This window comes from Neodiprion lecontei, chromosome 7, assembly GCF_021901455.1.
Source record: "Neodiprion lecontei isolate iyNeoLeco1 chromosome 7, iyNeoLeco1.1, whole genome shotgun sequence".
Lineage (NCBI taxonomy): Eukaryota > Metazoa > Arthropoda > Insecta > Hymenoptera > Diprionidae > Neodiprion > Neodiprion lecontei.
In genome coordinates, this window is record NC_060266.1 from 971,153 (window position 1) to 997,254 (window position 26,102).

The 26,102-nt window shown below is 37.5% G+C and overlaps 4 protein-coding genes across 18 annotated transcripts; 2 read left to right on the plus strand and 2 right to left on the minus strand.

The window, feature by feature from the left end:
- The first annotated feature begins 1,326 nt into the window (after positions 1–1,326).
- On the plus strand, positions 1,327–6,845 carry LOC107219473 (endoribonuclease CG2145). Of its 11 annotated transcripts, none has more exons than XM_015657699.2 (10): positions 1,327–1,530; positions 1,644–1,847; positions 2,305–2,355; positions 2,988–3,053; positions 3,564–3,626; positions 3,789–3,863; positions 3,935–4,039; positions 4,122–5,022; positions 5,108–5,516; positions 5,780–6,845. In XM_015657699.2, the coding sequence occupies exons 1-10, from the start codon at positions 1,479–1,481 to the stop codon at positions 6,020–6,022; spliced, it is 2,169 nt and encodes a 722-aa protein (XP_015513185.1). In that variant the 5' UTR covers positions 1,327–1,478; the 3' UTR covers positions 6,023–6,845. The 11 variants fall into 11 exon arrangements, with proteins under 11 accessions (XP_015513185.1, XP_046601457.1, XP_046601458.1 ...); XM_015657700.2 differs by having other exon boundaries at positions 1,329–1,530; positions 3,789–3,851; XM_046745501.1 differs by lacking the exon at positions 3,564–3,626 and having other exon boundaries at positions 1,328–1,530.
- Positions 6,846–6,990: 145 nt separating this feature from the next.
- LOC107219453 (DNA repair protein XRCC4) lies at positions 6,991–10,030 on the plus strand. The gene is made up of 2 exons (XM_015657678.2): positions 6,991–7,658; positions 7,727–10,030. Exons 1-2 carry the CDS (start codon positions 7,518–7,520, stop codon positions 8,438–8,440), a joined length of 855 nt encoding a protein of 284 aa, XP_015513164.2. The 5' UTR covers positions 6,991–7,517; the 3' UTR covers positions 8,441–10,030.
- A 2,652-nt stretch (positions 10,031–12,682) lies between these two features.
- On the minus strand, positions 12,683–16,477 carry LOC107219462 (UPF0472 protein C16orf72 homolog). Its single transcript, XM_015657687.2, has 5 exons — positions 15,804–16,477; positions 15,534–15,605; positions 15,169–15,340; positions 14,557–14,702; positions 12,683–14,430 (listed from the first exon to the last, which is right to left on the minus strand). Exons 1-5 carry the CDS (start codon positions 15,994–15,996, stop codon positions 14,288–14,290), a joined length of 726 nt encoding a protein of 241 aa, XP_015513173.1. The 5' UTR covers positions 15,997–16,477; the 3' UTR covers positions 12,683–14,287.
- Positions 16,478–16,895: 418 nt separating this feature from the next.
- On the minus strand, positions 16,896–24,355 carry LOC107219483 (sorting nexin-8). 5 transcript variants are annotated; one of them, XM_015657720.2, is made up of 10 exons: positions 23,861–24,355; positions 23,433–23,557; positions 20,699–20,831; positions 20,283–20,476; positions 20,060–20,177; positions 19,516–19,975; positions 19,212–19,428; positions 18,933–19,121; positions 18,793–18,815; positions 16,896–18,677 (listed from the first exon to the last, which is right to left on the minus strand). In XM_015657720.2, exons 1-10 carry the CDS (start codon positions 23,883–23,885, stop codon positions 18,656–18,658), a joined length of 1,506 nt encoding a protein of 501 aa, XP_015513206.1. In that variant the 5' UTR covers positions 23,886–24,355; the 3' UTR covers positions 16,896–18,655. The 5 variants fall into 5 exon arrangements, with proteins under 5 accessions (XP_015513206.1, XP_046600696.1, XP_046600695.1 ...); XM_046744740.1 differs by lacking the exon at positions 18,793–18,815 and adding an exon at positions 21,902–22,030 and having other exon boundaries at positions 23,433–23,589; positions 23,861–24,351; XM_046744739.1 differs by lacking the exon at positions 18,793–18,815 and adding an exon at positions 21,890–22,030 and having other exon boundaries at positions 23,433–23,589; positions 23,861–24,351.
- Positions 24,356–26,102: the final 1,747 nt, after the last annotated feature.

A 26,102-nucleotide genomic window follows, 5' to 3' on the forward strand; every position in this document is an offset into this window, starting at 1 on the left:
TGCACCGAAAGGGGATATTTGGTAATAAAATTTCCGGATCGAATTATCATGAAATAAAATATATTTACATATGTTTCAAAAGAATCATATCTTATTCTCCTTATTTTAACCGTCGCATTCTCAATAATTGTACAGGAAATATGATTACAGTCATAGATACGAATTTGCAGGATGTGCAAACGTGTTGAATTGTAAACTGAAGCTAGGGATCGTATTAGAGGTCCGTTTGACCAAAAATCGGTAAACTATTGAACAACGTGTCCAGTTAAAAAGTGCAACTACAGTGATCAGCTAATAAAATAGAAATCAAGCTCGCCTTGATTATTTTGATCACAGTCCCCGCTTCCTTGGGTAAGAAATAATTCATCCGATAAATTACGAGATATTTTCATCGCTAATTTTTGATTCATATTTTATCAATATTTCGCAAGTGGTAAGCATTGACGAAATATCTGGCAATGCCTGGAAATTAATCAGGGTATCTCAGCGTTGAGTGAAAACAAGTCGAAGGTAATAGCAGTAAAGTAACATGTAAATAACATATGTCATGAAATATAATAAAACATGTCAAAACATTGTAAATAAATTCCAAGACTCGTGTTGTCTGAAAAAATAGAAAATATTTGTATGTTTAAAACAACGTTGATCTACTTGATTAGAAAAATATTGCTTGACAATTTTTTCAATACCCCCGTGTTTTATTACCCCCCAATTATAAGTAAATAGTAGTTGAAACAGCAAAAAAAATGTGAATTGGTAAAGCGGAAATGATACAAAAATATTAATGTAATCAAGAGGCTCAGGGTTGAATTGTGGTCAAGTTGGAATGGAATGCCCTATATGTATACTGAACCTTTTTACGGACCCCATACAGATAAGTTGCTATTCTGATATGTATATTATGTGTCTATAGCAGAACATCTGGTCCATAATAGAGGGACAAGAGATTTCGGGGGGGATAAATTCTCATGCAAAGACGTGTATTGTTCACAGTTCTGATGGAGCAAGTTGGAAAACAACGGTATAACATATAAGAAAAGCTCAAGATTATTTCCTCAAAGCCATATTACGCATGCAATTAAGCAAGTTTGCGCATACATTTATACCGAAGAAAATTTGTTGAGAAATTCGATGAATTTGAATGAATAGATAGTAAGATATTTCCAACAAATTGTAAGTTAGTTTATTTCCCCACTTAACGTGATTATTGCACTTCAAAGAAATACTGTAGAAACACGCATACACGCGCAAACGGTGATGCGATAAAGGCAAGGAATCATCTCATTCACAGTTTCGAGTGTCACCTTTGAACCAGTGTTCTTGGAATTTCTGGGAAGAAGTGGTCTGTATACACAGATAAGCGGCAACTAAATCAGTAGGCTGAAAACGGCGAGTCTCCTACCGCTTGTAAGCACTTTAGAGCTCAGTTCAATTGGTAATTCAATACAGAGCAGAAGCAGTGGCTCTCTATATACAAAATGGAACTGAAATTCCACATAATAATTTTTGTCGTGCTCGTTGTAGCTTTCGGTAAGTATACTCGATTTTACAAACCATTGTTGCAAGAGGGATTATCGTTACGAATCACCTTCTACGGTATGCAATGATTTAATTATATTACAAAGAAAATATCCTCTGAGCAGGCATCGACGCAAAATGGGGTGGATCTCGTGGAAGTTCGTCTCGCGGAAGTTCGTCTCGCGGAAGTTCGTCTCGTGGAAGTTCATCCCGTGGATCTTCGTGGTTTGGTGGAAGTTCGTCTCGTAAGAAGGAAACGTCTCACCCAATTTCAACCTCTAAAACAAACTGGTGGTCTAGTTCGAAGCCATCTACAAACCACAACACAGGTAATATTGTGGTAATATAATGTAGAAGAATCGATGCTAAACGTAAGAATGGCTAATCCATTCTTTCCTTGAAGCTTGTTGACTGATACAGAATTTTTGTCTCTTAAAACGGACGATTGAACTTGAGCGACGCATAAGCGTATCGTAATCTCTGACCTCTGAATTTTTCTCAGTCAAGATATGGCTTCGTGAAACCTCGCAGACGTAACAAAACCATCATACGCAAACAACTTGTACGAAATCGAAAACATAGATATGATGATGATGCAACGACTATCAATGCGCAGTTATACCTTGCTTATATTCGTGTTGAAAATTGGAAATAAATTGATTTTTACAAAAGAGCAGGATAACGGATAACTAAATTCTATGAATTATTTAAAATGAATCACCAGCATTCTAAGTGAAATTATATACGTTTCATTATTCTTGACCAAATGTTGTTCCTACTTTTCAGGATCATCACACACGTTCCTGACCTCAGAACGTGGAGTTGGTTCATCGTCAGGTAATGTCCAGGCACACGTAAAATATACGAGAATTTCTATACCAACTTGATGCACGTTCGACCCTAAATCCTTGCGATTTCTTTTACTGATTTTTTATTACATTTCTTAGAGCAAAAAAAATACTGGATATTTCTTTCAGATTTATATCTCGTGAAGCGTTTGATGTAAAATATTCGATATAAATAAGAATCCTTATTTCTGAATTTTTTCGCGTATCTCTTTAAAAAGTTGACTTTCTTCAGTAAGACCATTTCGATGTAATCAATATGATTATTAAATGACACTTTCTTGAAGCTAAGATTATACCCAAATCCTTCATATGGTTAATATTCAAAGGTTGTAAATCATTCAGAGAATAAACGGTCCGTGGCAGTCCGGATTCACAAAAGCGAATGCAATAACATCTATTTACGAGGTCGCTCTGTAGCAGATTCACGTCAACTTTATTTCCGACAACTCTGTAAATCTATGTGAAAAAATTATTGAAAAAAATTAATGAAATCGAAGGAATGTGGGAAGGAACACTTAAGTCAAATTGTCATGGACTTCTCCGTGTTGACTATTCAATGAAAAGTTTCACCACAGACTTGAGTTGTAACAACAGACAAAATATGATTAAATATTCTGTTAGTTCACCGCCCATCAAGCTCGGGATCGGATCCATTTCGAGGTGCCAGTGCTCCGTCATTAAGTCACGGTGAGATTTCATTGTGAATTTACCTTCAACTTGATCTTTATCATCGTTTCATCTTAAACGCACCATATTCTAAATAAACGTTAGCTAAGTTTAAATGACCATTAGCGAAAATTATTTCAGGGTTCAATATCGACATTTCACTAATGAATCTATCGGGAGTCTTTGATGAAAGTACGGTGACCGAGCTACGAGTACACCGCCAACATCAAAACACGCGCAACTTCTATACGACCCGAGCGTAGCGGATAAATGCTGCAAACGAAAACTTGTGCGCGTGGCTCGGAGTCGGCACTTTCACCAGAGACTCCAGGTATTCACCCCTGTCAGATCTTTGAGACATTTAACAGTTAATATGTCTATGCTTCTTATCATATCTTCCATATTGATATAATCGCAGATCTTCCTATTATTCCATTAAACTGAGCAAATCACGATATAAAAATACAACTAGCAAAAAAAAAAAAACCATTCCGAACCTATAAAATATTCAAAAATGCGTACCTGTTGCAGGCAGCAACACCAACAACTCACCGTTGAGGCCATTTGGCACTGTCCCACCTCCGAGACATACTGGTATTATTTTTTTTTAATCGTATTTTACCGTTGTTGATGCAATTAGATGTAATATCTGGTAATAATTCCACGAAACTGTGCAAATAATGATGCTAAACAAAAGAACTAGCAGAAAAACGATTCCGAGCCCATAAAATATTTAGGAATGCATATTTATTGCAGGCAGCAACACCAACAACTCACCGTTGAGACCATTTGGCACTGTCCCACCTCCACCAATCCACCGTAATGATTTTAGTTAGTTAAAAATATGTGACGAATTGTCGCTCTAGTTGTCTTCAACTCTACAATGAGTACATTTATTTCAGACAATAGACCTCTGACACCTCCACCCCCTGGATTTGTTATACCTCCTAAGCACACATCGGTGACACAGAAAACCCCAATAATCACGAGACCCACATCTCGCCCAGGTAAAACTCAATTTTTTCCACAAAGCGATAAAAACGAAAGTGTCTCGAGTTTACGCCTTGCACTAACATCTGGGAATTTCAGTCGTCCGTCAACCTTTTCAAAACCATCGCAATTCAACACCAAACTACGGTGCTCCGGCACCTGGTTTCAGAAGAAACGTAACTTCTTTCGGAGGAAGCAGCTATCCCAGGCAGCCAGCGTACTATGATCCAACCCAAACATACTTGCAGCCGCAGACAGCGTACCCGCATGGTAACATACAACCGATCCACAATCACATATATCCTCAGCAGGGATCCGTTCTGCCTCCAAACCCTGCGCCAACCTATGTGATATTACCGGGACAACAGTCTTATAGTTCGGGCAGACAGACGGGAGATATTTTCAAAGAGGCACTGATACATGCCGGCGTCAATGCTGCCGTTCACAGACTAACAGCTCCCAGCTACTACGATCACTACCATCAGAATTCCTGGAGCAGCTACGGTGTTCCTCCTTCTTCTCAAGGCAGCTATGTGACATCCACGCACATAGTCAACAATTACTATGACCAGGGATCTGGGGGTGCCCCGATGAATAATGGAGGCGGTGGTTCCAGTTTCCCACCAAATTACCCTGCGCAGAATTACCCCAGCTTCTCTTCGGGTAGTTCGCAACCTGCGCCTCCACCTAGCGTTGGATACCCAACTGGAAATACTGGAAGTAACGGCAATTCCGGGTCTCAGGGTACGTTTGTTTCACCTGGAAATCCCAACTCCGGGCTGCCGTCAAATGGTATTTCTTCTCCGTCCCAAAATAATGGACAGGGACAATCAAATCCCACCTACAACTGGCCTATGGCAGTTTCTGATGAAGAGTTGTGGAACATTACTGAGAAACTATTCAGCATGGATGAAAATAATGCCCAAAAATATATCACCCTGAATTTGCAGAACAAGACAACTGCTAACAGCACCAACATCACAGACGCTTCTCCTCAGCCGTGAGTTGAACAGTTTTTTCATCGTCGTTTTCTGAATCTACTCTATACTTGCGTGCGCTAAGCCTATCATTGCCGGTTCTTTCAGCTTGTTCAACATTCAGCACGAGGCGTACCAGATTCAGACTGTTCGAGCGATTCGCTCTTTGTATCAAGCAGCATCTCAAGTAGAGAACAAGACGCGTGAAAACAGTAGAAAAGAAGAGGCGCTCTTAATTGATTTGTTACTGAACACAAACGTTATGTCTGCGACAATGGGATTTTTGGAGAAGAAGAATCTGATAGGAAGAGATTATTACGAACAAAAAGAATCTCTGAAGCACATATGGTTCACCCCCTACGATGGATCCTCGTCAGGATTCAAACGAGTATTTCAAGGGGAAATCATCGGTGGTAAGATTTTGTACGGCATACAAGACTGGATAGCGTTTGACTTTGCAGAAAAATCCGGCCGTGCCAATTACCTGAGTTACACCGAAAAATTAGAACTAGGAAAGGTAAGTGATCCGAATATTAACGTATGTATATAATTCGTCTATTAGGTTATTAGATAATGTGAAATTCTCAATATCATGCTAAAAATTTTGGGTTCGACTCTAGATAGACTCTAATAGTTATAAGCAAATCCAAGGCGTTGTCCAATGTTTTTAGATACGATGTCACTTTCTGTGACGTAAGGCGCGACTAAATCAAATATTCAAACTGTATGTATATTTATACATCCCTATGCGACATATCGACGACTGGTGTTTTGTTTCAGGCTCCTCAAACAGCGTCGATTCTCAAAATCAACTATGAAATCAGTGGAATTAAAAAAAATGGGACTTCCCTGTTTATCGGAACTTCCCCGGAATTGGAGCTGGCCCTATACACTATCTGCCACTATGCAAGACCCAACAATTATTGCAATATCGCACTCGGGGGAACGCGTTTCATGCTGTACACTCACACCTTCCGGTACTTCGGAGCTGACTTGATCGACCTTGGCCTTCCTATAGTGTAATATCAGAGTCAAGGAGTCTCGAGTTATATTTACTCAAATTCTTCATAATATCGCACAATGAGGGTTTTCAGGAAATTAAAAATTTTTGTATGTTTAAAATGATGTTGATCCATTTAACCACTCCTCGGAATTAAAAATGAGTGAGTGAAAAATTTTGCGGTATCGGTTGTTTTTCTTTTTTTTTTTTTCATCTTAATCATAAGTAAATAGCAGTTATAGATTGAAATTTGAAAAATGTGAAATAGTACTGAGGCAATGGTAAAACATACACAAATCAAATCGAGAGGCTCGTAGTGAGATTTTGACCATTCTCAAAGTCCACTATGAAACGAATTGGTGCACTTACCGTCCAGGGACGCAGCTAGGAAAAGGAAGGCGAGGAATAGAAAAATTCGGCAGTCTATGTCGGTCGGTACTTCCCCAGAACTGAAGTTGGCACCATACACGATCTGCCACCGCGCAAGGCCCGAGACTACTTTTAAAATGTACACCCAGACTTTAAGGTGTTTCGGAGCAGACTTGGTCGGTCTTGGCTTTCCGCGGTGTGGTATCATAGTCGACGAATCTCGGTTTACAATTACACACTGATGTATCTCAGCATTTACTCAAATTCATTTCCATACACCGCACGATAAAAATATCTACGCTTTGATCCGTGTTTCGGAATTTTGAACACAGCAACATGCGCGGCTGCACATCCGTGTACGTCACTTGAAAGCAGCGTTGCCAATGTTAAAGAAATTCGATTCGTCGCTAATTGTAACAAGTAAGAAAAATAAAAGTACCGTTATGAAATTTTTAAAGGGTCAAAGAAAATTTGAAACTCGTCTTAAGAATTATTTTTCTCCTTGTCGCGTTTTAATTTATGTACTTAGATTACACCGGACAAATGGATACACGTGAAATCGCAACACTGCTCGAAAGTTGAATACCGAATGATTTCGAATGCGGATAGATTATTTGCATGCAAGCATTTTACAATAAAAACATAATTGATAAGCATATTTTTATGATATTATAGAGCAGAGTTGAATCAGATTATATTATTAGGGTCACATGTCACTCTATGACACAACGTAACTAACGGAGCGTAACCTAAAATAGGTGCGTCTGACATAACTTAGTGAAACGGTGCGTTTCGTAAATGGTCTAAAATTTCGTACAATCAAATGTAAATACCTGGATAAATAATAATAGCAACAACTAACAACAATAATATGTGCAACCAATCCTCCTATTATGAATTTTTTTGCATGAACTATTTTCATAGCTTTTGTACATATTTTTCTGAACTATCTTCCCGTATTGCCACCCAACACAGATATTATATGCATCTCTGTATGATGCCTCAATTTGATGTATATTTTGGTTAATAAATTCAATTCAATTCAATACAATTCATTGTCTTACTTACAGAGAACTACGAATCGGTTTCCTTTGAAATAGAATTCCTCTTTTACCATACATCGTACAGTAACGTCAACCGCTGGACGAAATGGGGGAATCGGATATCAGCACGTGTTGTGTGATAAATAAACATGAAAATCAGTTAATGACGCTTTTCATAGAATGGCTGGATACAGGATTGAAAATCGCGATATTTCCGGACTCGGATTCGAGTCCGTTCATCGGCGAGGTGATAACGCACTCCACAAGCAGAGCAGTTTCTTTCAGCCAAGTAATTGCAAATGTAAAATTTTCCAGATGGGACTCGAGGAAATCGATAACTTTGCCAAAGAATTGTCAAAGACGCGAATAGAATATTTGAGTGGAACACGTGAGGCCTTGTCGGGTCGCGACGAGAGTGTCCAATTCTTTTTCAAAGATTCAAAGCTCAGATGGAAGCGAGGTACTTGGAACCAGGGACTGATCGGCGTCAAATCTACGCCCTCGGCTCAAGTCTTTCCAGATATACTGAAGAAGTTTGTGCTGCGCAACAGGCAGCTGGAAAGCTCGGTCGAGCGTCTGGAGACAGAAGTCAGGGAGGTGAAGACATCGCGACAACGGGTGGAAGAGAAACTAGAGGAAACGGTCACGCTGAAGAATGAAATGGAGAAGGACTTGTATTCCAAATTCATAATTGTTTTGAATTTAAAGAAGGCAAAGATCAGGGAGCTGCAGAGCAAGACGCGCGATAAGGCCGAGCCCAAGGACGAGGAAGTATTCCAGGCACAGACTGACGACAGCGATGCATCTGAGAAGGAGACAACTAAGCATGAGCAGAAGTCTAATAACGTCAGCACTTCGAGATACAGCAATTCTGCCACAAACAGCAGACCGTCAACTAGTCGTAAAAGAGATAGCGATAGTTTTGCATTAGATTTACCGGATGACAGTGGAACAAGCACAAAAAAATCGGTCAATTCTAGCAGGTTAACTTTCACATCTGACGAGTCGGATGAAGATTTTTTTTCGTAATATTTTCGATCTTAGGAAAAAATTTTATCCACTGATCTATACAGAACTTGCATTTTACACTTAAATATTGAATCAAATTGTGTAAAGATATTCATATTATATATACATATATGTATATACGAGATTTTTATCATTGTAGTTACAAAAATTGATGAAGCTTAAGAAATGAATATTGCATAAAATGGAATTATTTTTCTATGTACTGTAAATCTAATTTTGTTATACGTTAAGAATAAAATGACTAGCGATAAGAAGGCCAAGACCGATCATCATGCCCAGGTGAAAATATTTTTTGTATTGATACGTACGTTATTCTATATTTGAGAATTAATTGATAGAACCAAAAAAAAAATCATCGAGTTATGAATACCAATGAATTGGGTAAAAATTCTTTGTTCGAATTCTGGTATTTAAAAGTATTTTAGAAGTTGAGAGAAGATAAATGGTCCGTAGTATGACACAAATTTTTACGAAAATTTTTGAGGATTCGTAAAACGTACTGATAATTGACTGAAATAGTACATTATATGAATACGAGTCAAATGATCCCACAATTTTTTTGACACGTCATACGATGCTCACCGACTTTGATATATGATTATCGTATTCTTTGCGCACGTATCTACTTGTACGTCGTCAGAGAAGTTGAAAAGATGTTTTAGGCGATAGAGACCAGACATGCAATATTAAATGTATAGAGATTATTTTCTTAGTACTACTCTTACCTCTAAATTGTAAATGTAAATTAATTTGGTCATTGATGACGTAAAAAGTGGAAAGTAAATATATTTCAGGACAGTATTGTTGCCGAATTTCAGTAGTAGATAAAAGGAAAAAAATAATGCTACAATTTACATAGCAGAGTCAATTTCTATCAACTAAAATGTATATTATTAAATTAATAGGCTGGCCGAGGCACTGAAAAATTCTTTTTCAGAAGTACTATACCCGAACGTTTCGTAATTTCTTTTATTTATAAATAATTATTATAGGTATTATATGTGCACATTATGTAAAAACAAGAGACGCAAAAATATACAAGCTTCTTTAGATTGGGTAAGAGATGAAGGATGCGCGTAAAACCAAAGACAAAATGGAGAAAAATATATAGAAAATCCACAAACTAGAGGCAACATTTGTAATATACGTATGTGGGTGGTAAAAGTTTATATTCGTAAGAAATTATTTCAACAGAAGTGTTGATTAGATGATACTTATTCGTCATAATATTCTCTCCGTGTCTGTCGCCTAAGTTACACAGTTTTAGTTCCGCGCGGCTGGGATTTGATTTTTTCATTCCTTTTTCAGTATTGAAAAGGAAAAACTGACAAAGTTGAGAACATGCATGTATATTTTCTCTCTATATATTGTTTTCCATTTGTTTTTCATCACTTGCCTCTAGATCGTAAACCGCATTTTTACTGCGAATAAAAATACTTTATACTTATATATGTAAACGTTCGTGAAAGTATTTAGATTATTTTTAATTAGCGTGTATATAATAGTGAGACATACTTATAATTACAGTTAGTATGTTTATATTTATACACGATATGGTACAGAATAATAAAATTATTCTTCCAGCATGAATTGCCCGATGGACAAATTACTTTTCATTGTCTGCTTTATTTTTTCTTTCTTTTCTTCACCCAATTTTAAGATCACTAACTAGAGTCTTACAATAACAATTCATTGTTGTCATATTATACACCTATGAACTTTTATTTGAATGTTTTTTTTTCTTATTCAATTTGCTCTTTCTCTTTTCTCGTCATTCACTTTCAAATTTCTTTATACGTAACGGGTAGGTATGTAATAATTAATTATTTGCTCGCATCTAAAGCTTTAAGTATTAAAAATTCATTCCCCGCAACATTTGCCAGTCCTTTTGATTTTCTTTCACCTCTTTACTTTTTTTTCATTTTCTTTTTTTACCTTGGTACATCTCAATACGAAAAATATCTGCGTTATTATGCAAGAATTCGTCCTCGTTTTTTATCTAATCAATATATTCTTCTATTCATTTTTATTCTACAAATTACACAAGTATTTATTATTTTTTTTTTTTTAGATAGTATGTATGTACGTATACAAATACCTAGCTGTTACCTTATTGAACGCTTACTAAATTGCCTCGTTACGAATCAACAGGAAGCCACATTTTTGCAAAATTTCTTACAATCAACAACGAGCAGAGTTCAAAAGAAAACTCAATGAGCATCTATCAATGCTAAATGAAACGGAAACAAAAATAAAGTACGTGTTGACTATTTTCAGAAAGTAATTTTTTTGTAACTTCTCCAATGGTACAAGAGAAAAAAAAAATTTCAATTCTGATCACCGGGTTTTACAATGTTAAATGATCACGGCCCATTCAATGTACAATAAATTCAGTAATAATTTAATAAACATAAAAATAAAACGCATAAAATTCAGGCCATACAAAATAAAAAAAAAAAAAACCAACGAAAACAACCTTCGGATTTTTATAAAATCCAAAGTAGCGGCAAAAAAAAAGTATATATAATATATAATAATATATACATATTATGTATATACAAATATGAATCTCTAAATGTAATGTAGGATTTGTTAATTATTATTATTATTAATATTATATCGATAAATATTAAACGTCTAAAGCTATTGAATAATATTCAATATTAATCATTATAATCATAGTTGTAATAATTATTTGATAATTAATAACTGTGAAAAAAGTTAATAGTAGTAGTAGTAGTAGTAATAATAATAATAATAATAATAATAATAATATACGCTATATTTACAACCAAATAACAACGACTTGCTTCTCCCTTTGCAAGTTTTTTCTTTGTTTGTGTGAGTGTGTGCGCGCGCGCGTGTGTGTGTGTATGTGTATATGCACGAGCACACTTGGACAGAAAAAAATCTGTTGCCATAATTTAACTCGACAGACAACTGAACTTCTTTTTTATTTGTTTATTTTGTTTTGTTTCTTCTTTCTTCCAATTTTTATTGGAGGAAACGGAAAATTGTACCTGTTTGTTGGATATAAGTTTGAGAATATATATCCGCGAACCGCTTGATTGAAATTTTATGTATATCAACAATTTGGTTCTATTGCCAATTAAAAAATAAAAATAAAACATATCAACGAATAATTCAGGTAATCGATATTCAATTCTGAAACCACGATAATAGATACAAGAAAATTTTCTTCATGTTTCTATAATGACACTTTGTATTATTTGAAATCATTTTGAAGCTGGATCACAGATTTGTTTTAATGGTATTAAAACAAGAAATCACAGAGAGAAGCACGATAATGGTGCATTGAAAATACTGCGAAATAAGATTCGGACGTTGATTTAGGTAACGTCAGTTCCGAATATCAGAAAACTTGAATTATACGTTCGGATTGGTATTTGTATGATATATAAAACTATTGCATTCGACCTGAGGTCCATAAACAAAGAGAGAAGAAGAAAGAATTAAGCTAGGTAAGTAAATAAGTTAGTACGTAGTACGAATAAGAAGAATAGTAACAATAATAATGTCATCAAATTACCGCTGTGCCCCAGCAGACTCGTTTTGCTAGTGTTCGAATGTCGCGTTACCAATCAATTTTACAAAGACTTTACAATAATTATTATATGGCTTTTTCATTTTTTCTTTCTTTTTTCTTTTACTTTGTTTCAATATTTTCTCTTCCTCTTGTTCGTATTTTATCCAACTTGGACTGTTTTTTCTTTTAAGTCACTTAAGGTAATCTAGTGTTACAAAAATTAAAACTACATATACAATGTATACATACACGGAGAGTGAGAGAGAGATTGTAACAGAGACAGAATGTCGATGGATACTATGTTTCAAGATCCGTCATTGATTTCTGCGGTTGTTCTGCACGATAAGTAAAATTTTTGCAATCGACAAATTTTCGAAGTAATTATGAATGGTAAAATTAAACTTCCCGTGTATAATTGTGAGTGATTCGTATTGAAATTTATACAAATTTCTTTTTGTTCTTTTACAAATATTATTATCGCAAGAAATTAATCGTGATGTAACATATTATCGTTGACGTTATTTGTTAGTAAAATTTCAGTTCGATTTAGGTACCTCGTTTTTTCTTTATATACCGAAAAAAAAAAAAAATCAAAGCAATAACAACAATAACAACAACAACAACAACAACAACAACAACAACAACAACACTAACAGTAATAATAATTATTATTAAATTTATATATATGAAAAAAAAAAACACAAAAATAAACAAAAACATTTTAGGTTTCGTTTCAATATATATATAAATATACGGTAGAATCTCGTTTATTCGAGATAATGTGGGGAGAACTCAACACGTATAAGTGAAATCTCGGATCGCACGAAGAACATATACAACCAAACAATTTCTAGTATTTTTGTATAACTTGATAAAGTAATCATAAAATTTCATAAAACAGAAACGTGAAAGCTTGATGAATACTTGATAGTTTCCAAACAAAGTAGCGATACAAGACTACTTCATACATAGGCATAACAATTTATTCGGTTTTATCCGAAAATACACCTCGGTTGAGACAAAGTGCTCGGATGAGATGGACGTGTCAGATAATGATAAAAAGAAAATATATATCGGGTAAGCGAGTTTCTACCTGTAATCCTAACAAAAGGGGGCTAGAACGAAAAAAAAAAAACAGCCGTCAACAGATATGAACTGTTACAAAACGATGCAATGTCTTGCAAAAAAAAAATGGACAATGCGTGCAGCATGATGGTGAGACCTCAAATTTTCTGATCACGTGATAAATTTACATGGCGTAAAGAGAAATTTCTTCTTCAACGCATAATATTAGTGATGATATATCACGGTAAGCCATAATACATTGAAAATGGCAAATCAATTGTAGGTTGGCTATGAGAAACAAAAAAAAAAAAAAAAAACCACTTACTTATGGTCTGCGTGTGTATATACACATATACGTATATACTATATAAATCAAAACAACAACAGTATTTCATTTACGCGAATGCAACAACGCACTTTAGGTTCGTCAAACGCGTATATAAAATATTAGTATTTGCGCGCGCTTTAAAGCGTAAAGATTCAAAGATTTTATACACATGCGTAGAGGTATATTTTTGCATACAAGATTAGAAATGCGTATAGATATTATAATATTACTATTATCAATTAATTGTTTACCAAACTTACACGAGTCAGAATTCTCCGCGTAGGCACGTATCTGTGAGTAACAAAATTGAGAAGAGAAAAAACTGTGTATATTATATATATATATATGTGTTCTCAAATGACTATTCAGTTGACAATATTACAGCAAACTGTTCGAAATGAATGGTGTGGACGCTGGGTCTAAAAAGAAAAAAAAGAAAAGAGATTCGTTTTTGGTTGTTGATCATTTCCTCATTGTCCGCGATCTAAGAGATAAGGTGATTATAATGCAATGCATTGACTAAATAAAATAAAAACGAAAATTAAAAAATAGTCTTTCTTCTCAGTTTTCAAGAAATATGCTGACGGAGAATAAACGACGATGTATATCAGTTTTCTAAACGATCGCTGTAGATGTTGTCACGCCGGATCGCATAGCGGTAACTTATTAGTAGTTTGTCCTAATTTTCTTGTATAAAATCTTTGTAAATTTGATTATGAAATAATTACACCTAGCCGGGAGCCGTATGTGTGTACGCGTGAGTGTGAGTGTGCGTGAGTCGTGTGTGTTTTCGGAGGGCTGAACAATTAATCAATCAATAAATGACTTATTGTTAATTAACAGGGGATTGTAGGGAACGGAGGGAACGGCGGGGCAGGAAGGAGCGATTCTACTTTGCACGACGCCGTTACATAAAACGTGGACGTTTGTGCGTTGGCGATCCCATATCCACATCATGCGAAGCCGGCCGTTTATGATGCCGGGCAAATTCGCTGCTTATGAAGGCTGACAATTCGGTTTGTCTGCCGGCACGGCGCGATATAGGAGAACCTGGAATGACCAATTTTTCGAGTATGACAGAAGGTCTCGTCGCCAAAATATTGAACGGCAAAAAGAGGTCGGAAGGGGAAGGAACCGCCGAAAGCATTGCCAGGAATTAATAACAATGTTTCTTACCAGATAAAGCGATAGCTTCTCTAAACGTGTGAAGTTCTGGGTCTCCGTCGTTTCCAGATGTTGGCGCTGGCGATACTACCATACTAGGCGTAGGACTCTGCGATGGCGGAGAACCGCAAACCATCATGCGGGGCTTTGGTGAACTTCTAAAGAGGGGGAGAATAATTATTTTAGAATTAAATATCTCACGTGTCGGGCTGATTATGCATTGCTCCGTAGTTTTGAGGAAAAAAAAAAAAAAAAAAAAAAAACCAAGGACGTCAGAAAAGTAGCCCAAAAAAAGACAGATCTCACGTATTGTTAACACTGATCGATAAATAAGCATGAGATGGTGTAAAAAGAGTGATTTCAACAAAAGCAAAAAAGAGTAACATGGAAGACAAAGACTGTGTCGTCACATGGACAATCATCTCTTGATTATTTGCCCAAAAATAGTAACGAGACAATAAAAAATGGCTGAAGCGCTAAGAAATAACTTGGCAAAGCCAATCGATGGTTGTCTCATGAGCGCTTATGTATCACAAGATGAAACTGAGCAGGAAATTGAGGACTGCCATAGATCGATCTTATGGTGTTTCTTTTCTCACCTAAAATTTTTATCCGATGTCTTACCTGTGAGAATGAGGCCGTGGCGGCGGAGGTTTGCCCGCGAGATAAGCAAGAAGGTCCTCCCTCCTGATGGTACGTCGCTTTTTTCGTGCCCAGTTCATTATTTCTTTGCTACGTTTCTGCCTGCCCATTTCAGCACCGATGTCGCTGCATCTTCGCATACCCTCAACAGAGTCTGTTGAACCGCACGAGCGGTGAAAAGAAGGAAGTGTAAGAACGTAGGGTTATAAAATTGATAGAAAAGAAAAAACACATCGATACGAGAATGCATACAATGAACAAAGGACAGACACAATGTGACACAAGTTTCATAATCTGGCCACAATACACAAGTGTCGTTGTTAATTCTAAGAATCGTGGTGACGAACCTTTATAAAGCGATGTGACAGTTCCAGCTGCGGTTTGAAAGGGAATCCACAAAGATGCACCCTGTGTCCGATCTGCAATGCAATTTGAAATGTTGAAGCAAGGCGATGAGCAGAGCGAATGACGTTTGATTTTGTTAGCGCATTGACAAACGGATGGGTGTGATGGGATGGAGAAGGCGAAGCTATTCTCAGGTGCAATGGGGCATAGTGTAAAAATGGTGTTTGTTCTTTTTTTTGGATCTTATTTTGTTCCGTGAGGCGGATATCGACCTTTGTACAGCTGGGCTATGGCTGAGGCTGTCGTCTGAAACCCCGTCCATATCTGGTGCGAGTACAATTCCTTAGATGTGTGGAGCTGCCCCTCGTAGTCTGGCTCTGCCTCGATAGCCTCGACGCATTGTTGTTCCCAATTCGTGTACCACAGATCCATTATGGGATCCTCATCGCTCCTGTCCTCGCTCATGGCTCGCTGATTGTGTATTATTCCCCCTTATCGAGTGGAGAGTTATCGCGTATAACGTCGCAATGTTTATCGCTAGCTGGCTGATCCGAGGACAAGCAGAGAACCGACCCCGTGTCGCAACTGGTAGCGAATCTACGCCGGGGCGAGAACCAAGACGACGACGTCGACGACGACGACGACGACGACGACGTGTATTTTTCTACTTTTCTTTATGTTCTCAGGCGATAATACCCAGGCTTTGCTGATCGCTCGCTCATTTAGTACGCGGCCATTGCTACGATCCGAGCTTGATGATGATGATATGGTATACTGGTATTACGGATCGACGACGGCGAGGGGGATAGGTCGTGCTGTCTCCGATCCATAGAAAAGACAATTGCCAATCGCGATACTTGCAGGAGCGAGTGAGCTAGCCTCAACCTCAACCTCCGTTCCTCCTTCGCCTGCTCTGCTCGTGACGTCGACCGAACTGAATTATGGGTAGCGGGTATCACGGGCTTAGAGCATACGAACATCTGAGATCACGGGCGTACCGACAGGCCTGCCAACCGTACAATTTACGGCCGCAAGAGGCGCAGCGAGACGCTCGCTCTTCACCGCCGATTTTCAATTGTTTCCAAAAAACCGTTACATCTTCCCTTATTCGACGCGTTACAGTTTGACGATTGAATTCTTTTGATTTTTAAAGCTCGTAAACACTCATCCATCGGTGGAAAAAATTATCTTTCGCGTCCAAGTTCATGTGCGAGAAGCTGAGCGTCGCGACAGAAAGTATCGTACACACATATTTGGTAAGTATTCACGCATATCATTTCAATTAGGAAAACGTAAATCATCTGATCTATGAAACTGCGGGCCTATTTTTTCGTGTCTCGATTCGGTAAAATAATTTTCGGTGGTAATTTGAATTCTGATTTATTATATTTCTGCTACTTAGTACAATCTAAATAATAACTAAAAATTATTTATCGTCAGGTTACTGCGAATTTTGAACATGAAAAGCTCCCGAAACACGGCCAATCTCTATACCGCTGGACTCAACGATGCGTGGATGAACAAACATACAACATAAGGTAGTCACAGTATTCTTCTAATTTAACAATATTTAGCAGATATTCACAAATGTTTTGCAATATTTATCCAAGGCGTTGAGTCACTGTTTTTTTTTTTCAACTTCTTACCCCTCCTGTTTCTCGAAACGGTATCTTGAATTACGTTTGCATGCCTTATGGCTAAACTTGCAAAAATTTTGCGCCGAGAAAAAAAACAAACATTCGAATACATGAGCTTTTGCATCACTTTCGTACCAGCATTGAGGTTTGAAGGGGTTCAAGTTTTAGTCAGAGATCGTTTAAATGTATAACTTGGTCCAAAAAGTCATCCGGAGTGACTTTTTTTTTTGATAAGGGTTGTACGGAATGTTAAAAAATATAAGAGAAATAATAAACCTGAGCACAAAATTATTATCACGACACGCGTAAAAATAAATCAGAATATTATCAATATTTAACGTATATACATATTATTGCTTGCACATATGCAATTATATTGATCATCTTTATATAAATTACAAATTATAAATTATATCATGAATAATAATCTTATGCCATGAATTCAAATAGCTGACACGATTTTAACTTTACGTATAGTAATGATAGTAATAATAACTTGACACCTATAAAAATAACCCTCTGAATCAACGATTATAAAATATATTTAAGTACACAACAAGGAATGTTTTTTTTTTTTCAGTTTGAGCTATGAGAAAATTACATTAGAATAAAATATCCGACAATAATTCAGTTATCGATGAGTATATGATGTGTATGTCTAAAGGCAGGGCAATTCAACCTTTTTTTTCAACAATCTCTGTAATAATAATTACTAGCTTCCGTATCCCCCCAGAGTATTCTAGGCTTCGAATTTAAAACATGCATTCAACCACTTTTGTCTCATTCTATTTGTATTTTTTGCATGTTGCATAATCGAATCACTATTACATACATTATACCTTGAATGACTTGCATCTAAGTTTCTAATCTTCTGTATTCAGATAATGATTGAATTTACATAAATTCGATCTATTTACCGTTCTTTTCCAAATCGTCTTGATTTTGCAAGATTTAGCAAGAGATGAGAAATTAATTATGTATACCTTTAAAAACTTTTGCGTACACCTAGAACTACTACTCTAATTATGCATTGAATTTTCGACCAGGTACATTGCATGTACAGTATATTGTAGTTATTGCACAAAACGTTAATAATATCAGGATTGTCACTTGCGATTCGAATTGGACAGTTAAAGACTTTGCTAAGTATATATACATATACCAAAAAATATGTATAACTGCCACGAGTTTCTTTGAACACGAACTGCTATAAAATAACGTAACGCGTGACTTAAAATATTACTTTACACTTCTGTCCTGCGATGAACAAATAATAGTTGAAAGAATTAATTAGATATGGTAAAGAATATGAGAATTGAATTAAATAACAAAAAAAATAATAATAATGGAGTATCTCAAGTCAGTAATATCTATATTTAAATTATCTTACCCCCCCCCAACGATGCTGAAATAATATTAATGCTATGACACTCCGTTTGAACTGCCAGCTGATTTTTCTGGTAAACATTTTGTTATCGTTGGCTCAATCAATTTCCAGACTTCCGTAAGCTGTAAGGAAATATTATCACCATAATTAAAACTGTCCATAGTTTGTTTCAGCCGTCAATATAATTAAGCAAATAACTCGCGACGCGTTTAAAACGCGTAATTAGTAACATCTTACCTATTTCCATAGTAAATTATCCACTGAGTGAACGCACAAGAAAATTATCAGTGTTACATTTGTGGCTTATTGCAATCTTATTCAGTTACCAAACACGGTCATCCAGGGATTAGCATTCACAAAAAGTCAGATCAACTTACTTCGGAATGTCCGCGTATCTGCACGCTTACGAGACTCTGTAGAACTGTGGCAAGAATTTCCAAGTGGGCGTGAACCAGCTGCGTTTCCATGTGTAAACAGTGAAGTGAGAAGGCGTTTCTCAACTCGACATTTGCAATCACAGTTTCTTGAGCCACCATTTTATTTTCCAGATGTTCGACCGTGTCAGCCTGAAATTATTCAGAATCGTACATAAATTGTTGTAGTAGTTGGAACGGCAGTGTCTTCAGCAGTCGAAACAGAAAACTCAAACTTCTTACATCTGTTCCACGAATAACGCCCTGCATTTGTCGCTTCTTCAGAGACAGCATAGTCGACAGGGCTCTCTGGTGATCCGCACTGACTCCTCGCTCGTGTCGCTCGCACAAAACTCTATGCGCAATCAAAATATCAAGGAGCAAATTGAGCCTCTCGCAGACCATGCTTTCCTCAATCACAGCCTGCTGTAACGCTCTGGTAGAAAGTAGACTGAACTCTCTGAAAATAATGGGCCATCGTTGAACCGTTTTTCTCGAAGTTAAAATGGTGGATAATTATTTTTGCCAATGGTTTTGACTCTCTCACTTTGAAATGACGTGGAATCCTTTCTTCATATCGTTCCAAATCGTCGATCCACCCGTCGCCCAGGCATTTGTGCCGTGAGGTTCGTTGGCCAAGTTGTTGAGTTGTGTTCCAAGCTCGGCCATATCCACGGCATATCCGTGAGACCTGATCGCCAAACAGTCGGCAATGTTCTTTAGTCTCGATATCCCCGACAATATGACGCGTATCTGATCTCTGCTATTTGCAAATTCTGTAAGTGTCTCAGGGGGTACGAGTTCTTTGGCTTGACTGGACAATTCCGAGGTCGCAAACTCATCCGGAACCCGCCTAAACACCTCACGAATCTTATGCTGAGTCTCTTCCCCGGTAAATGTGAAGAAAAATTGGACTATCGGGTCCTTGCTCACCGATGGGTGGCGCGCTATTAACGTCAAGAATCTCAGTAACGAACGTCTCCGTTCTTCGAGGAATTGAGAATCGGCTGAAATACAAATGGACTTAGACTAACATTACATCTCAAGGAGAGTGCCTCCATGATTGTATTAGCTCTCTCTTTCTCTCTCACCTCCGACTATTTTCTTTGGTGGAAGCTTGGGTATCAGCCTGTAAGGAAACCGTGCTAGCAGAAGTTCGTGCAGGGAAACAAAGTCGTTGTAACGTCTGTAGACGACAGAATTGAACCTCTGTAAATGGTAGAGCAAGAAAACATAATAAAGCCACTGAGAAGTGTACGCATTACAACTTTAGAATGAAAACATCGCGCCAGCTAATTTTATTTAGTATCGTACCTTACTTGTCACTTGATATTCGACGTGCTTAAGGAATATCCCCTTCTTCTCGGGTACCAAATTCACTTCAATAGTATCTAGATTGCATATGTCAGTGTAGGTGAGATTCAGTTTAGACGGGTTTGATCCCTTGTGCATCCTTTGAGCCAAGAGAACAACTTCGGTCAGATCTCCGAGAACAGGTACCGGCAATTCTATTTTAAAATTGAAACAGATGTGTCAATGTTTTCTTCTTTTACAAACTCGAGGAGGCTCTCTGTGTCTCCTAAGTTGCTTCATATGAGTTTTTGTTAAATAATCATTGCTGACCACTGAAGGGAAGGACTTCGAGAACATTTCCGTTGTCTCAAGTTCATACAGATAAGAGAAAATTTATCACCAGGAAACGGGAAAGGCAAACAAAATTTCAACCAGACCTTGAGATTCAGATATTTCCAAGAGCTTATCACTCGGCTGTTTACCCTGTTGAGCGAAAGCTACCAATGCCAAACCTTTGTAGAGGCCACTTCTTGTTAAATACCCAGTTTTGCTATCCACGAGCTCCCAAATCTGTGAAAAATACCAAATTAACGACACATTAAGGGGGATATTTGTTTAAAATTTTTATCTTTATACTTTTTTGTCTGCATGCCCATCGATACATTGATGATAGATCAATCCTGACAGTTGCGACACATTACGTATTAGACATTTCGTTCGATGTCATCTGGTCAAAATATATCAAAGTGTGTAATTTCAGGAGTAATTGTGGCGCGATGAAACAAAATCGCACTGTAATAAAGTTTGAGATAATTTGCAAATTTGTGGATCAAGGCAATCTATTCCAATAAACTTGAATTCTATCCCCGTTTCAAAGATGTTACGATGAGTGGTAAACGAGGTACTTAAACTCATTAACACCAAATTACCAAATTAGAAGTAGAGCAGATAGACAGAACAAAAATGTTAGAAAATTACCGTATGATATATTTTGCGCTGAACGAAAACAGTGATGATAACTAGACTAATATAACAGAAGCAGGAAAAATAAAGGGAAGACCGAGAGTGATAAACTTTTGAATCGATTTTAAGTTTATTAAACTGGATTTACCGGATAGAACAAGCCCGAGCCTGAAGCAACAGGTGATGTACTGCTGTTGACTATTGGTGTCAACATACATTATATGTAATAATAATTTATGAGGGGCATGACAGATATGTTGACCTTATTGTTACTGACACCAAGTACCAGTTACTCGGGGCATCGACAAATTTTTCTTTTGAGGGGATCTCTTTTTATCGTTGGCATTGGGAAGAGAGGCAGAGGAAACAGACTAGACCAAGCTAAGAACAGGAATGATTGATGGATGGATGGATAGAGAAGGAAGGGAAAAGAAGAAGCAATTTACTATTTTCTACTGCTCGCAACGTTGTTAGGTATCAGCAGTAAAACAAGGAGCTCTGTTATCCTGTCTTGTTGCTCATTCTCAAGCCATGTTAAGCATGATCTTCAAATATTTTTTTAGAAAAAAATGAATTTATCAAATCATTATATCTAATTACACAATCAGTTTTAGTGATCGCGAGACTATATATATATGATTAAAGAATGAAGATACTTAACGGACTCTTGTGTTTACCAAGGATGATTATTTTGGTACGATGGCCAAACACTTTCCTCGTTGGTTTATTTGTGGAATAACTGGTTTTGAAATACATTCACACGAGTATGTGTGTTCAAGGAATTCACGAGTTTCAGATCATTTTTCCTTTAACATCATTGTAATACAGCAAACAATTATACGCAAAATATTTTTCTTATGAGATAAAAATATGTTTTACACATGTCAATAGTCTTTATAGTTAATTATAATACGTTGGACCAGATTCTGAGCTTGCAAAAAGGAGTGGTGAAAAATTAATTTTCAGAATATATATTTTTTTCTCCTTCTACAGTCTACATCTTTCATCTAATTAATGGAGAACAAGAAAATGTGATTAGGGATGTAAAGGGTATGCTTTTGGGTTGGCTTTGTGGCTTTCTTCAACGGCAATAATATTGTTCTGTTCAAACATTTATCCACATATACTATACAGCAGCATTAAAATCGTTCGTGGCTGATTAACATTCAGATTAATAACAAAACGGCTCTGTTTGCAGGAACGAGAAAAATGTTATCTAATTACGATAGTACGGATTGTTGAACAACGATAATACATATATTAACAAAAATAACAAGAAAAATTACTTGCGATAGTATTAAAGCGAGAAAGAGTGCAATGTGTAACAAGGGGCGTCAAACGACCATTATCAACAACTGGAATGTTACACAGCGATAACGCCACTCCGCCATGTGATAATACTACCAGTGATGCTCTCTTTAGTACCGTGATAAGCTTAGGTAGCTAGGAATAATGCTAAATAAGAAGTAGACGTAGAGCATTATTCAATAATTTTCTGTTACACTATTCTCATTTTCAATCAATTATCCGTCATCATCGTCATCCCACCTTTTATTATCATCTATTTCTGTAATGGTCCACTCGATTTTTCTTTCGCTCATTCTTAGTTTCCTCAAAAATCATACATGCAGTCTGCATCGTTATCTATATATCAAAGTACCCGTTTTTATGACGGTCGAGTAAGTCTAGAAGTTAAAAGTAGTATTTTCTGTACTCCGCGCATGCGTACTCACGAAAAGACCTGACATCACGCTACCCTAACCTCAATTTCGTGCTTCGTGAAAAAACGCGTAACATGCTCATGTCATGTAAAGAATCTCTCGAAAGCGAAAAGCCTCGCGTATTTGCAATATTCGTCTTCAGCCCGAAAAGACCGAGTTTGCCTCCTCATTACACAATATACTATATCTTGCGTTGTTCCTTCAGTAAATAAAAAAAATAATTATAAAACTGCTGTGATAAGAAACAAAAGGTAATTAAAATGTCATCAGTCCATACGCAAGCCACGTGAAATTGATCGGTGACAGCGCGCGCTGCATGCGTGGAAAGGGGGGGAGGTGGAGGGATTACAGCTATGACGGACTTGGCTCGTGACGATGACGAACGAACGACGAACGGTACTTTTGAAAATATTTAGCTCGTAGATGCGTATACGAACAGAAGTAGGCTTTTAACGAGGACGTGTACGGACGAAACTTGTCAACGAACCTGGCTGAGTATAGAGCTGCTGAGTTGAGATTTAACGAGTAGCGACTTGAACACTTCCCTCTCGACGTTTCCTCCGGACGGTGAACACTTTTCGTAAACTTCCCTATAGAACGCCGGTATCGAACCTACAAATTACGGTGAATGAAGAAAACGGCATCTGCAGAATAAATTAATCTAGAAAGACCGATGATTCGACGAGAAAAAGTAAGATAGTTGTGAATTTTTTCAACTTGTTTATCTCACATAGAAACAAACAGATCGACGCTCATTGTTAGTTATATATACATAATTTTTGTTTACGAAAATTTCCTCGCAATCGATACACGCTTATTCAATTTTCATACGATAAAGTTATATGTTATTCGATCGTTGTTTCGTTTTTCAAATTAACGATTGATTCTCCGTGTTTGCATTTTGTTTTGTTTTACCGAACGATAGATCGGTGGAAGCCATTTTGGATAACTTCTAGATCACCCGGGATCTTGGTGTGAGTGTGTGAGAAATTTGCGTGCGTAGAGACGCAATCTTCCCCCTCTCGCTCTCTCTCTCTCTCTATCTTTCTCTCAATGTCTCAATGGTAAACAATGACGTCGATGATCGGAGATGATCGTCTCTGGGTCGCACTCGACTCGACGTTCGTAGTAAAGCGTAACTTGGAATGAATTCAAAACCCCCATTTGAAGAGGAATTAGAACGAGTTGCGCGGCAGCTTGTCGGCTAACGTATGCGAACGTATGCCAGTGCAATTCGGTCTCGCGACGTCGTCGTTTACGCGTACCGCTGTACTGGTTACGTTCTCGAATAACAATCGTCGTAATTCGTGCCTTCGGATCGACGAGAGTCACACGCAACACGCGCCATTGCTCGTGCCCCCTACGCCTGGCTGGCAGCGGCGAACTGACACCGACTGACACGGACTACGTCGACTGCTCTGCGGGCTGACGATGCTTACGGACTTTCAGCTCTAGGCTGCTCCCGGAACGAGTGGTTCGGAGAGGCGAGTCCGACGCTTCCTCACATTTCTCTTTTACTTCTCGCTACGCCCCTAGGAAAAAAAAAAAAAACACTCGCAATATTGTATACCTTGCCACTTGATTTAATGCTCGCTCAGGTATACGCGTTGGAGAAAACAGGAGAGTGTTATTTTTATTAATTAATGTAATCGAATCATCGCCGAAATTCAGTGAAGTGACAATTTTTTTAAATTTCATGTATAGCAGAGCGAAGCCTGACCCCATTTACGAGGAGCAGATTTTTGGGACTAATCATTGAGGTGTTCGGACAATAAATTCATGTCGATGAACGATCTATGTTTATACTTCTTACCGACAGTAGATTACACCGCTGATGCAAAAAGCGGACACATTGCCGACATGCTTCGTCATCAATAACTAGATTTAAAAATAACGTCAGAGGGCGCGACAGCGGCGATGCCGCGCTACCTTCGCCCCTAATAGTATGGGGGTGAAAATATGGTCATACAGTCCTTGTGAATCAATAAAAACAGCATAGTTCGAACGATTAAATGGATGACGACTACTGTGTTGAATGAGAAAAAACATATATCTACACGCTTTGAGTCTGTGTAAGTATGGTAGTTGGACGCTTGCGGGAAAAAATGTGCAATTTCTGCAGCTTGCCAGCATTCGAAATGGACAAAACTATGTTTGTACAGTAATAAAGACCGTTTTTTTTTTTTTTGTTTTTGTTTGGAATCGAAATTGGAACCAGTTTTCTTTCCAAGCAAATCTTATGTGCCAATGACTAGAGACGCAAGTACGCATGGACAAAAGTCAAGTACGCGATATGTTGATCATAGACATGTGAAATTTCCACATAAAAAAATGCTTGCTTCAGTTTTGATGATGCCAAAAAAATAGTGAGCCACTGGGAAGTCGTTTGATGAACATCGTAATCTAAATCATTACAGGCTGATAGGTTCGCATATTGCACGTGGTACAACGCAATTCCACGTAAAACGCGTACGTACAACGTATATACGGAGACATGATTGTGAAATAAATCTGCGGAAATGTAATTATTAAAGAAATGCTGCTGCGAATTGATCGAGATTGAAGAAAAACAAGCACGTGCACGTGTAGAGTATTTACGTAGGCATCAATGCCACATTCCATGCATCGCGTCGTAGCCGAGGTGCAAATACGCGCCACAAATGCATGGTCTATACCTACGTTGTTTCAACCTGCCATGCCGGTCCGATACCCAGATATGGTGCTATTGTACCGTCCTTGGTTAGAAGGATGCGGAGTTGATAAATGTGTATTACTGTGAGCTAGCTCAGGGTTAACAACTGCCAATTTCGATACCCATAGTTGATGCCACTGCTGCTGCTGCGCGATCAAGTCAAGTTTCCATGTACCTGTGTACATCACGTATACTAAGCGTATTATTTATTTATTTTTTTTACCTCTTGAACGCACCACGTGTAATTATATTCCGAAAGCAATCTAGGTGAATGTCACAGCCGCAATCGTTGTCTCTTATGTATTAACATACGTACAAGTATGCCTTATACCTGCCTGTACACGTGGACGCCAATTAATCAATGGAAAACGAAAAATAGTGAAATGTAAAATAGTAACCGATGTGTGTCAATCCTTTGTACTAGCGGTAAAGATCGGAGGAAGAAAAAGACGAAAAACAATCTCA

Bases quoted from the DNA above. Each gene is read 5' to 3' on its own strand.
- LOC107219462 (XM_015657687.2), bottom strand. From the start codon at position 15,996: ATGAGCGAGGACAGGAGCGATGAGGATCCCATAATGGATCTGTGGTAC. The intron at 15,606-15,803 runs GTCGATATCCGC...ATTGCATTGCAG, and splicing joins CATAGCCCAGCTGTACAAAG to ATCGGACACAGGGTGCATCT. The intron at 14,431-14,556 runs GTAAGAAACATT...TGGTCATTCCAG, and splicing joins AGAAGCTATCGCTTTATCTG to GTTCTCCTATATCGCGCCGT.
- LOC107219483 (XM_015657719.2), bottom strand. From the start codon at position 23,885: ATGGCTTCCACCGATCTATCGTTCG. The intron at 23,558-23,860 runs GTAAAACAAAAC...CGTAATTTGTAG, and splicing joins TTCCACCGATCTATCGTTCG to GTTCGATACCGGCGTTCTAT. The intron at 20,477-20,698 runs GTCTGGTTGAAA...ATTTTAAAATAG, and splicing joins GGAAATATCTGAATCTCAAG to AATTGCCGGTACCTGTTCTC.
- LOC107219453 (XM_015657678.2), top strand. From the start codon at position 7,518: ATGGGGGAATCGGATATCAGCACGTGTTGTGTGATAAATAAACATGAA. The intron at 7,659-7,726 runs GTGATAACGCAC...AAAATTTTCCAG, and splicing joins CGAGTCCGTTCATCGGCGAG to ATGGGACTCGAGGAAATCGA.
- LOC107219473 (XM_015657699.2), top strand. From the start codon at position 1,479: ATGGAACTGAAATTCCACATAATAATTTTTGTCGTGCTCGTTGTAGCT. The intron at 4,040-4,121 runs GTAAAACTCAAT...TGGGAATTTCAG, and splicing joins GAGACCCACATCTCGCCCAG to TCGTCCGTCAACCTTTTCAA. The intron at 5,517-5,779 runs GTAAGTGATCCG...GTTTTGTTTCAG, and splicing joins AAAAATTAGAACTAGGAAAG to GCTCCTCAAACAGCGTCGAT.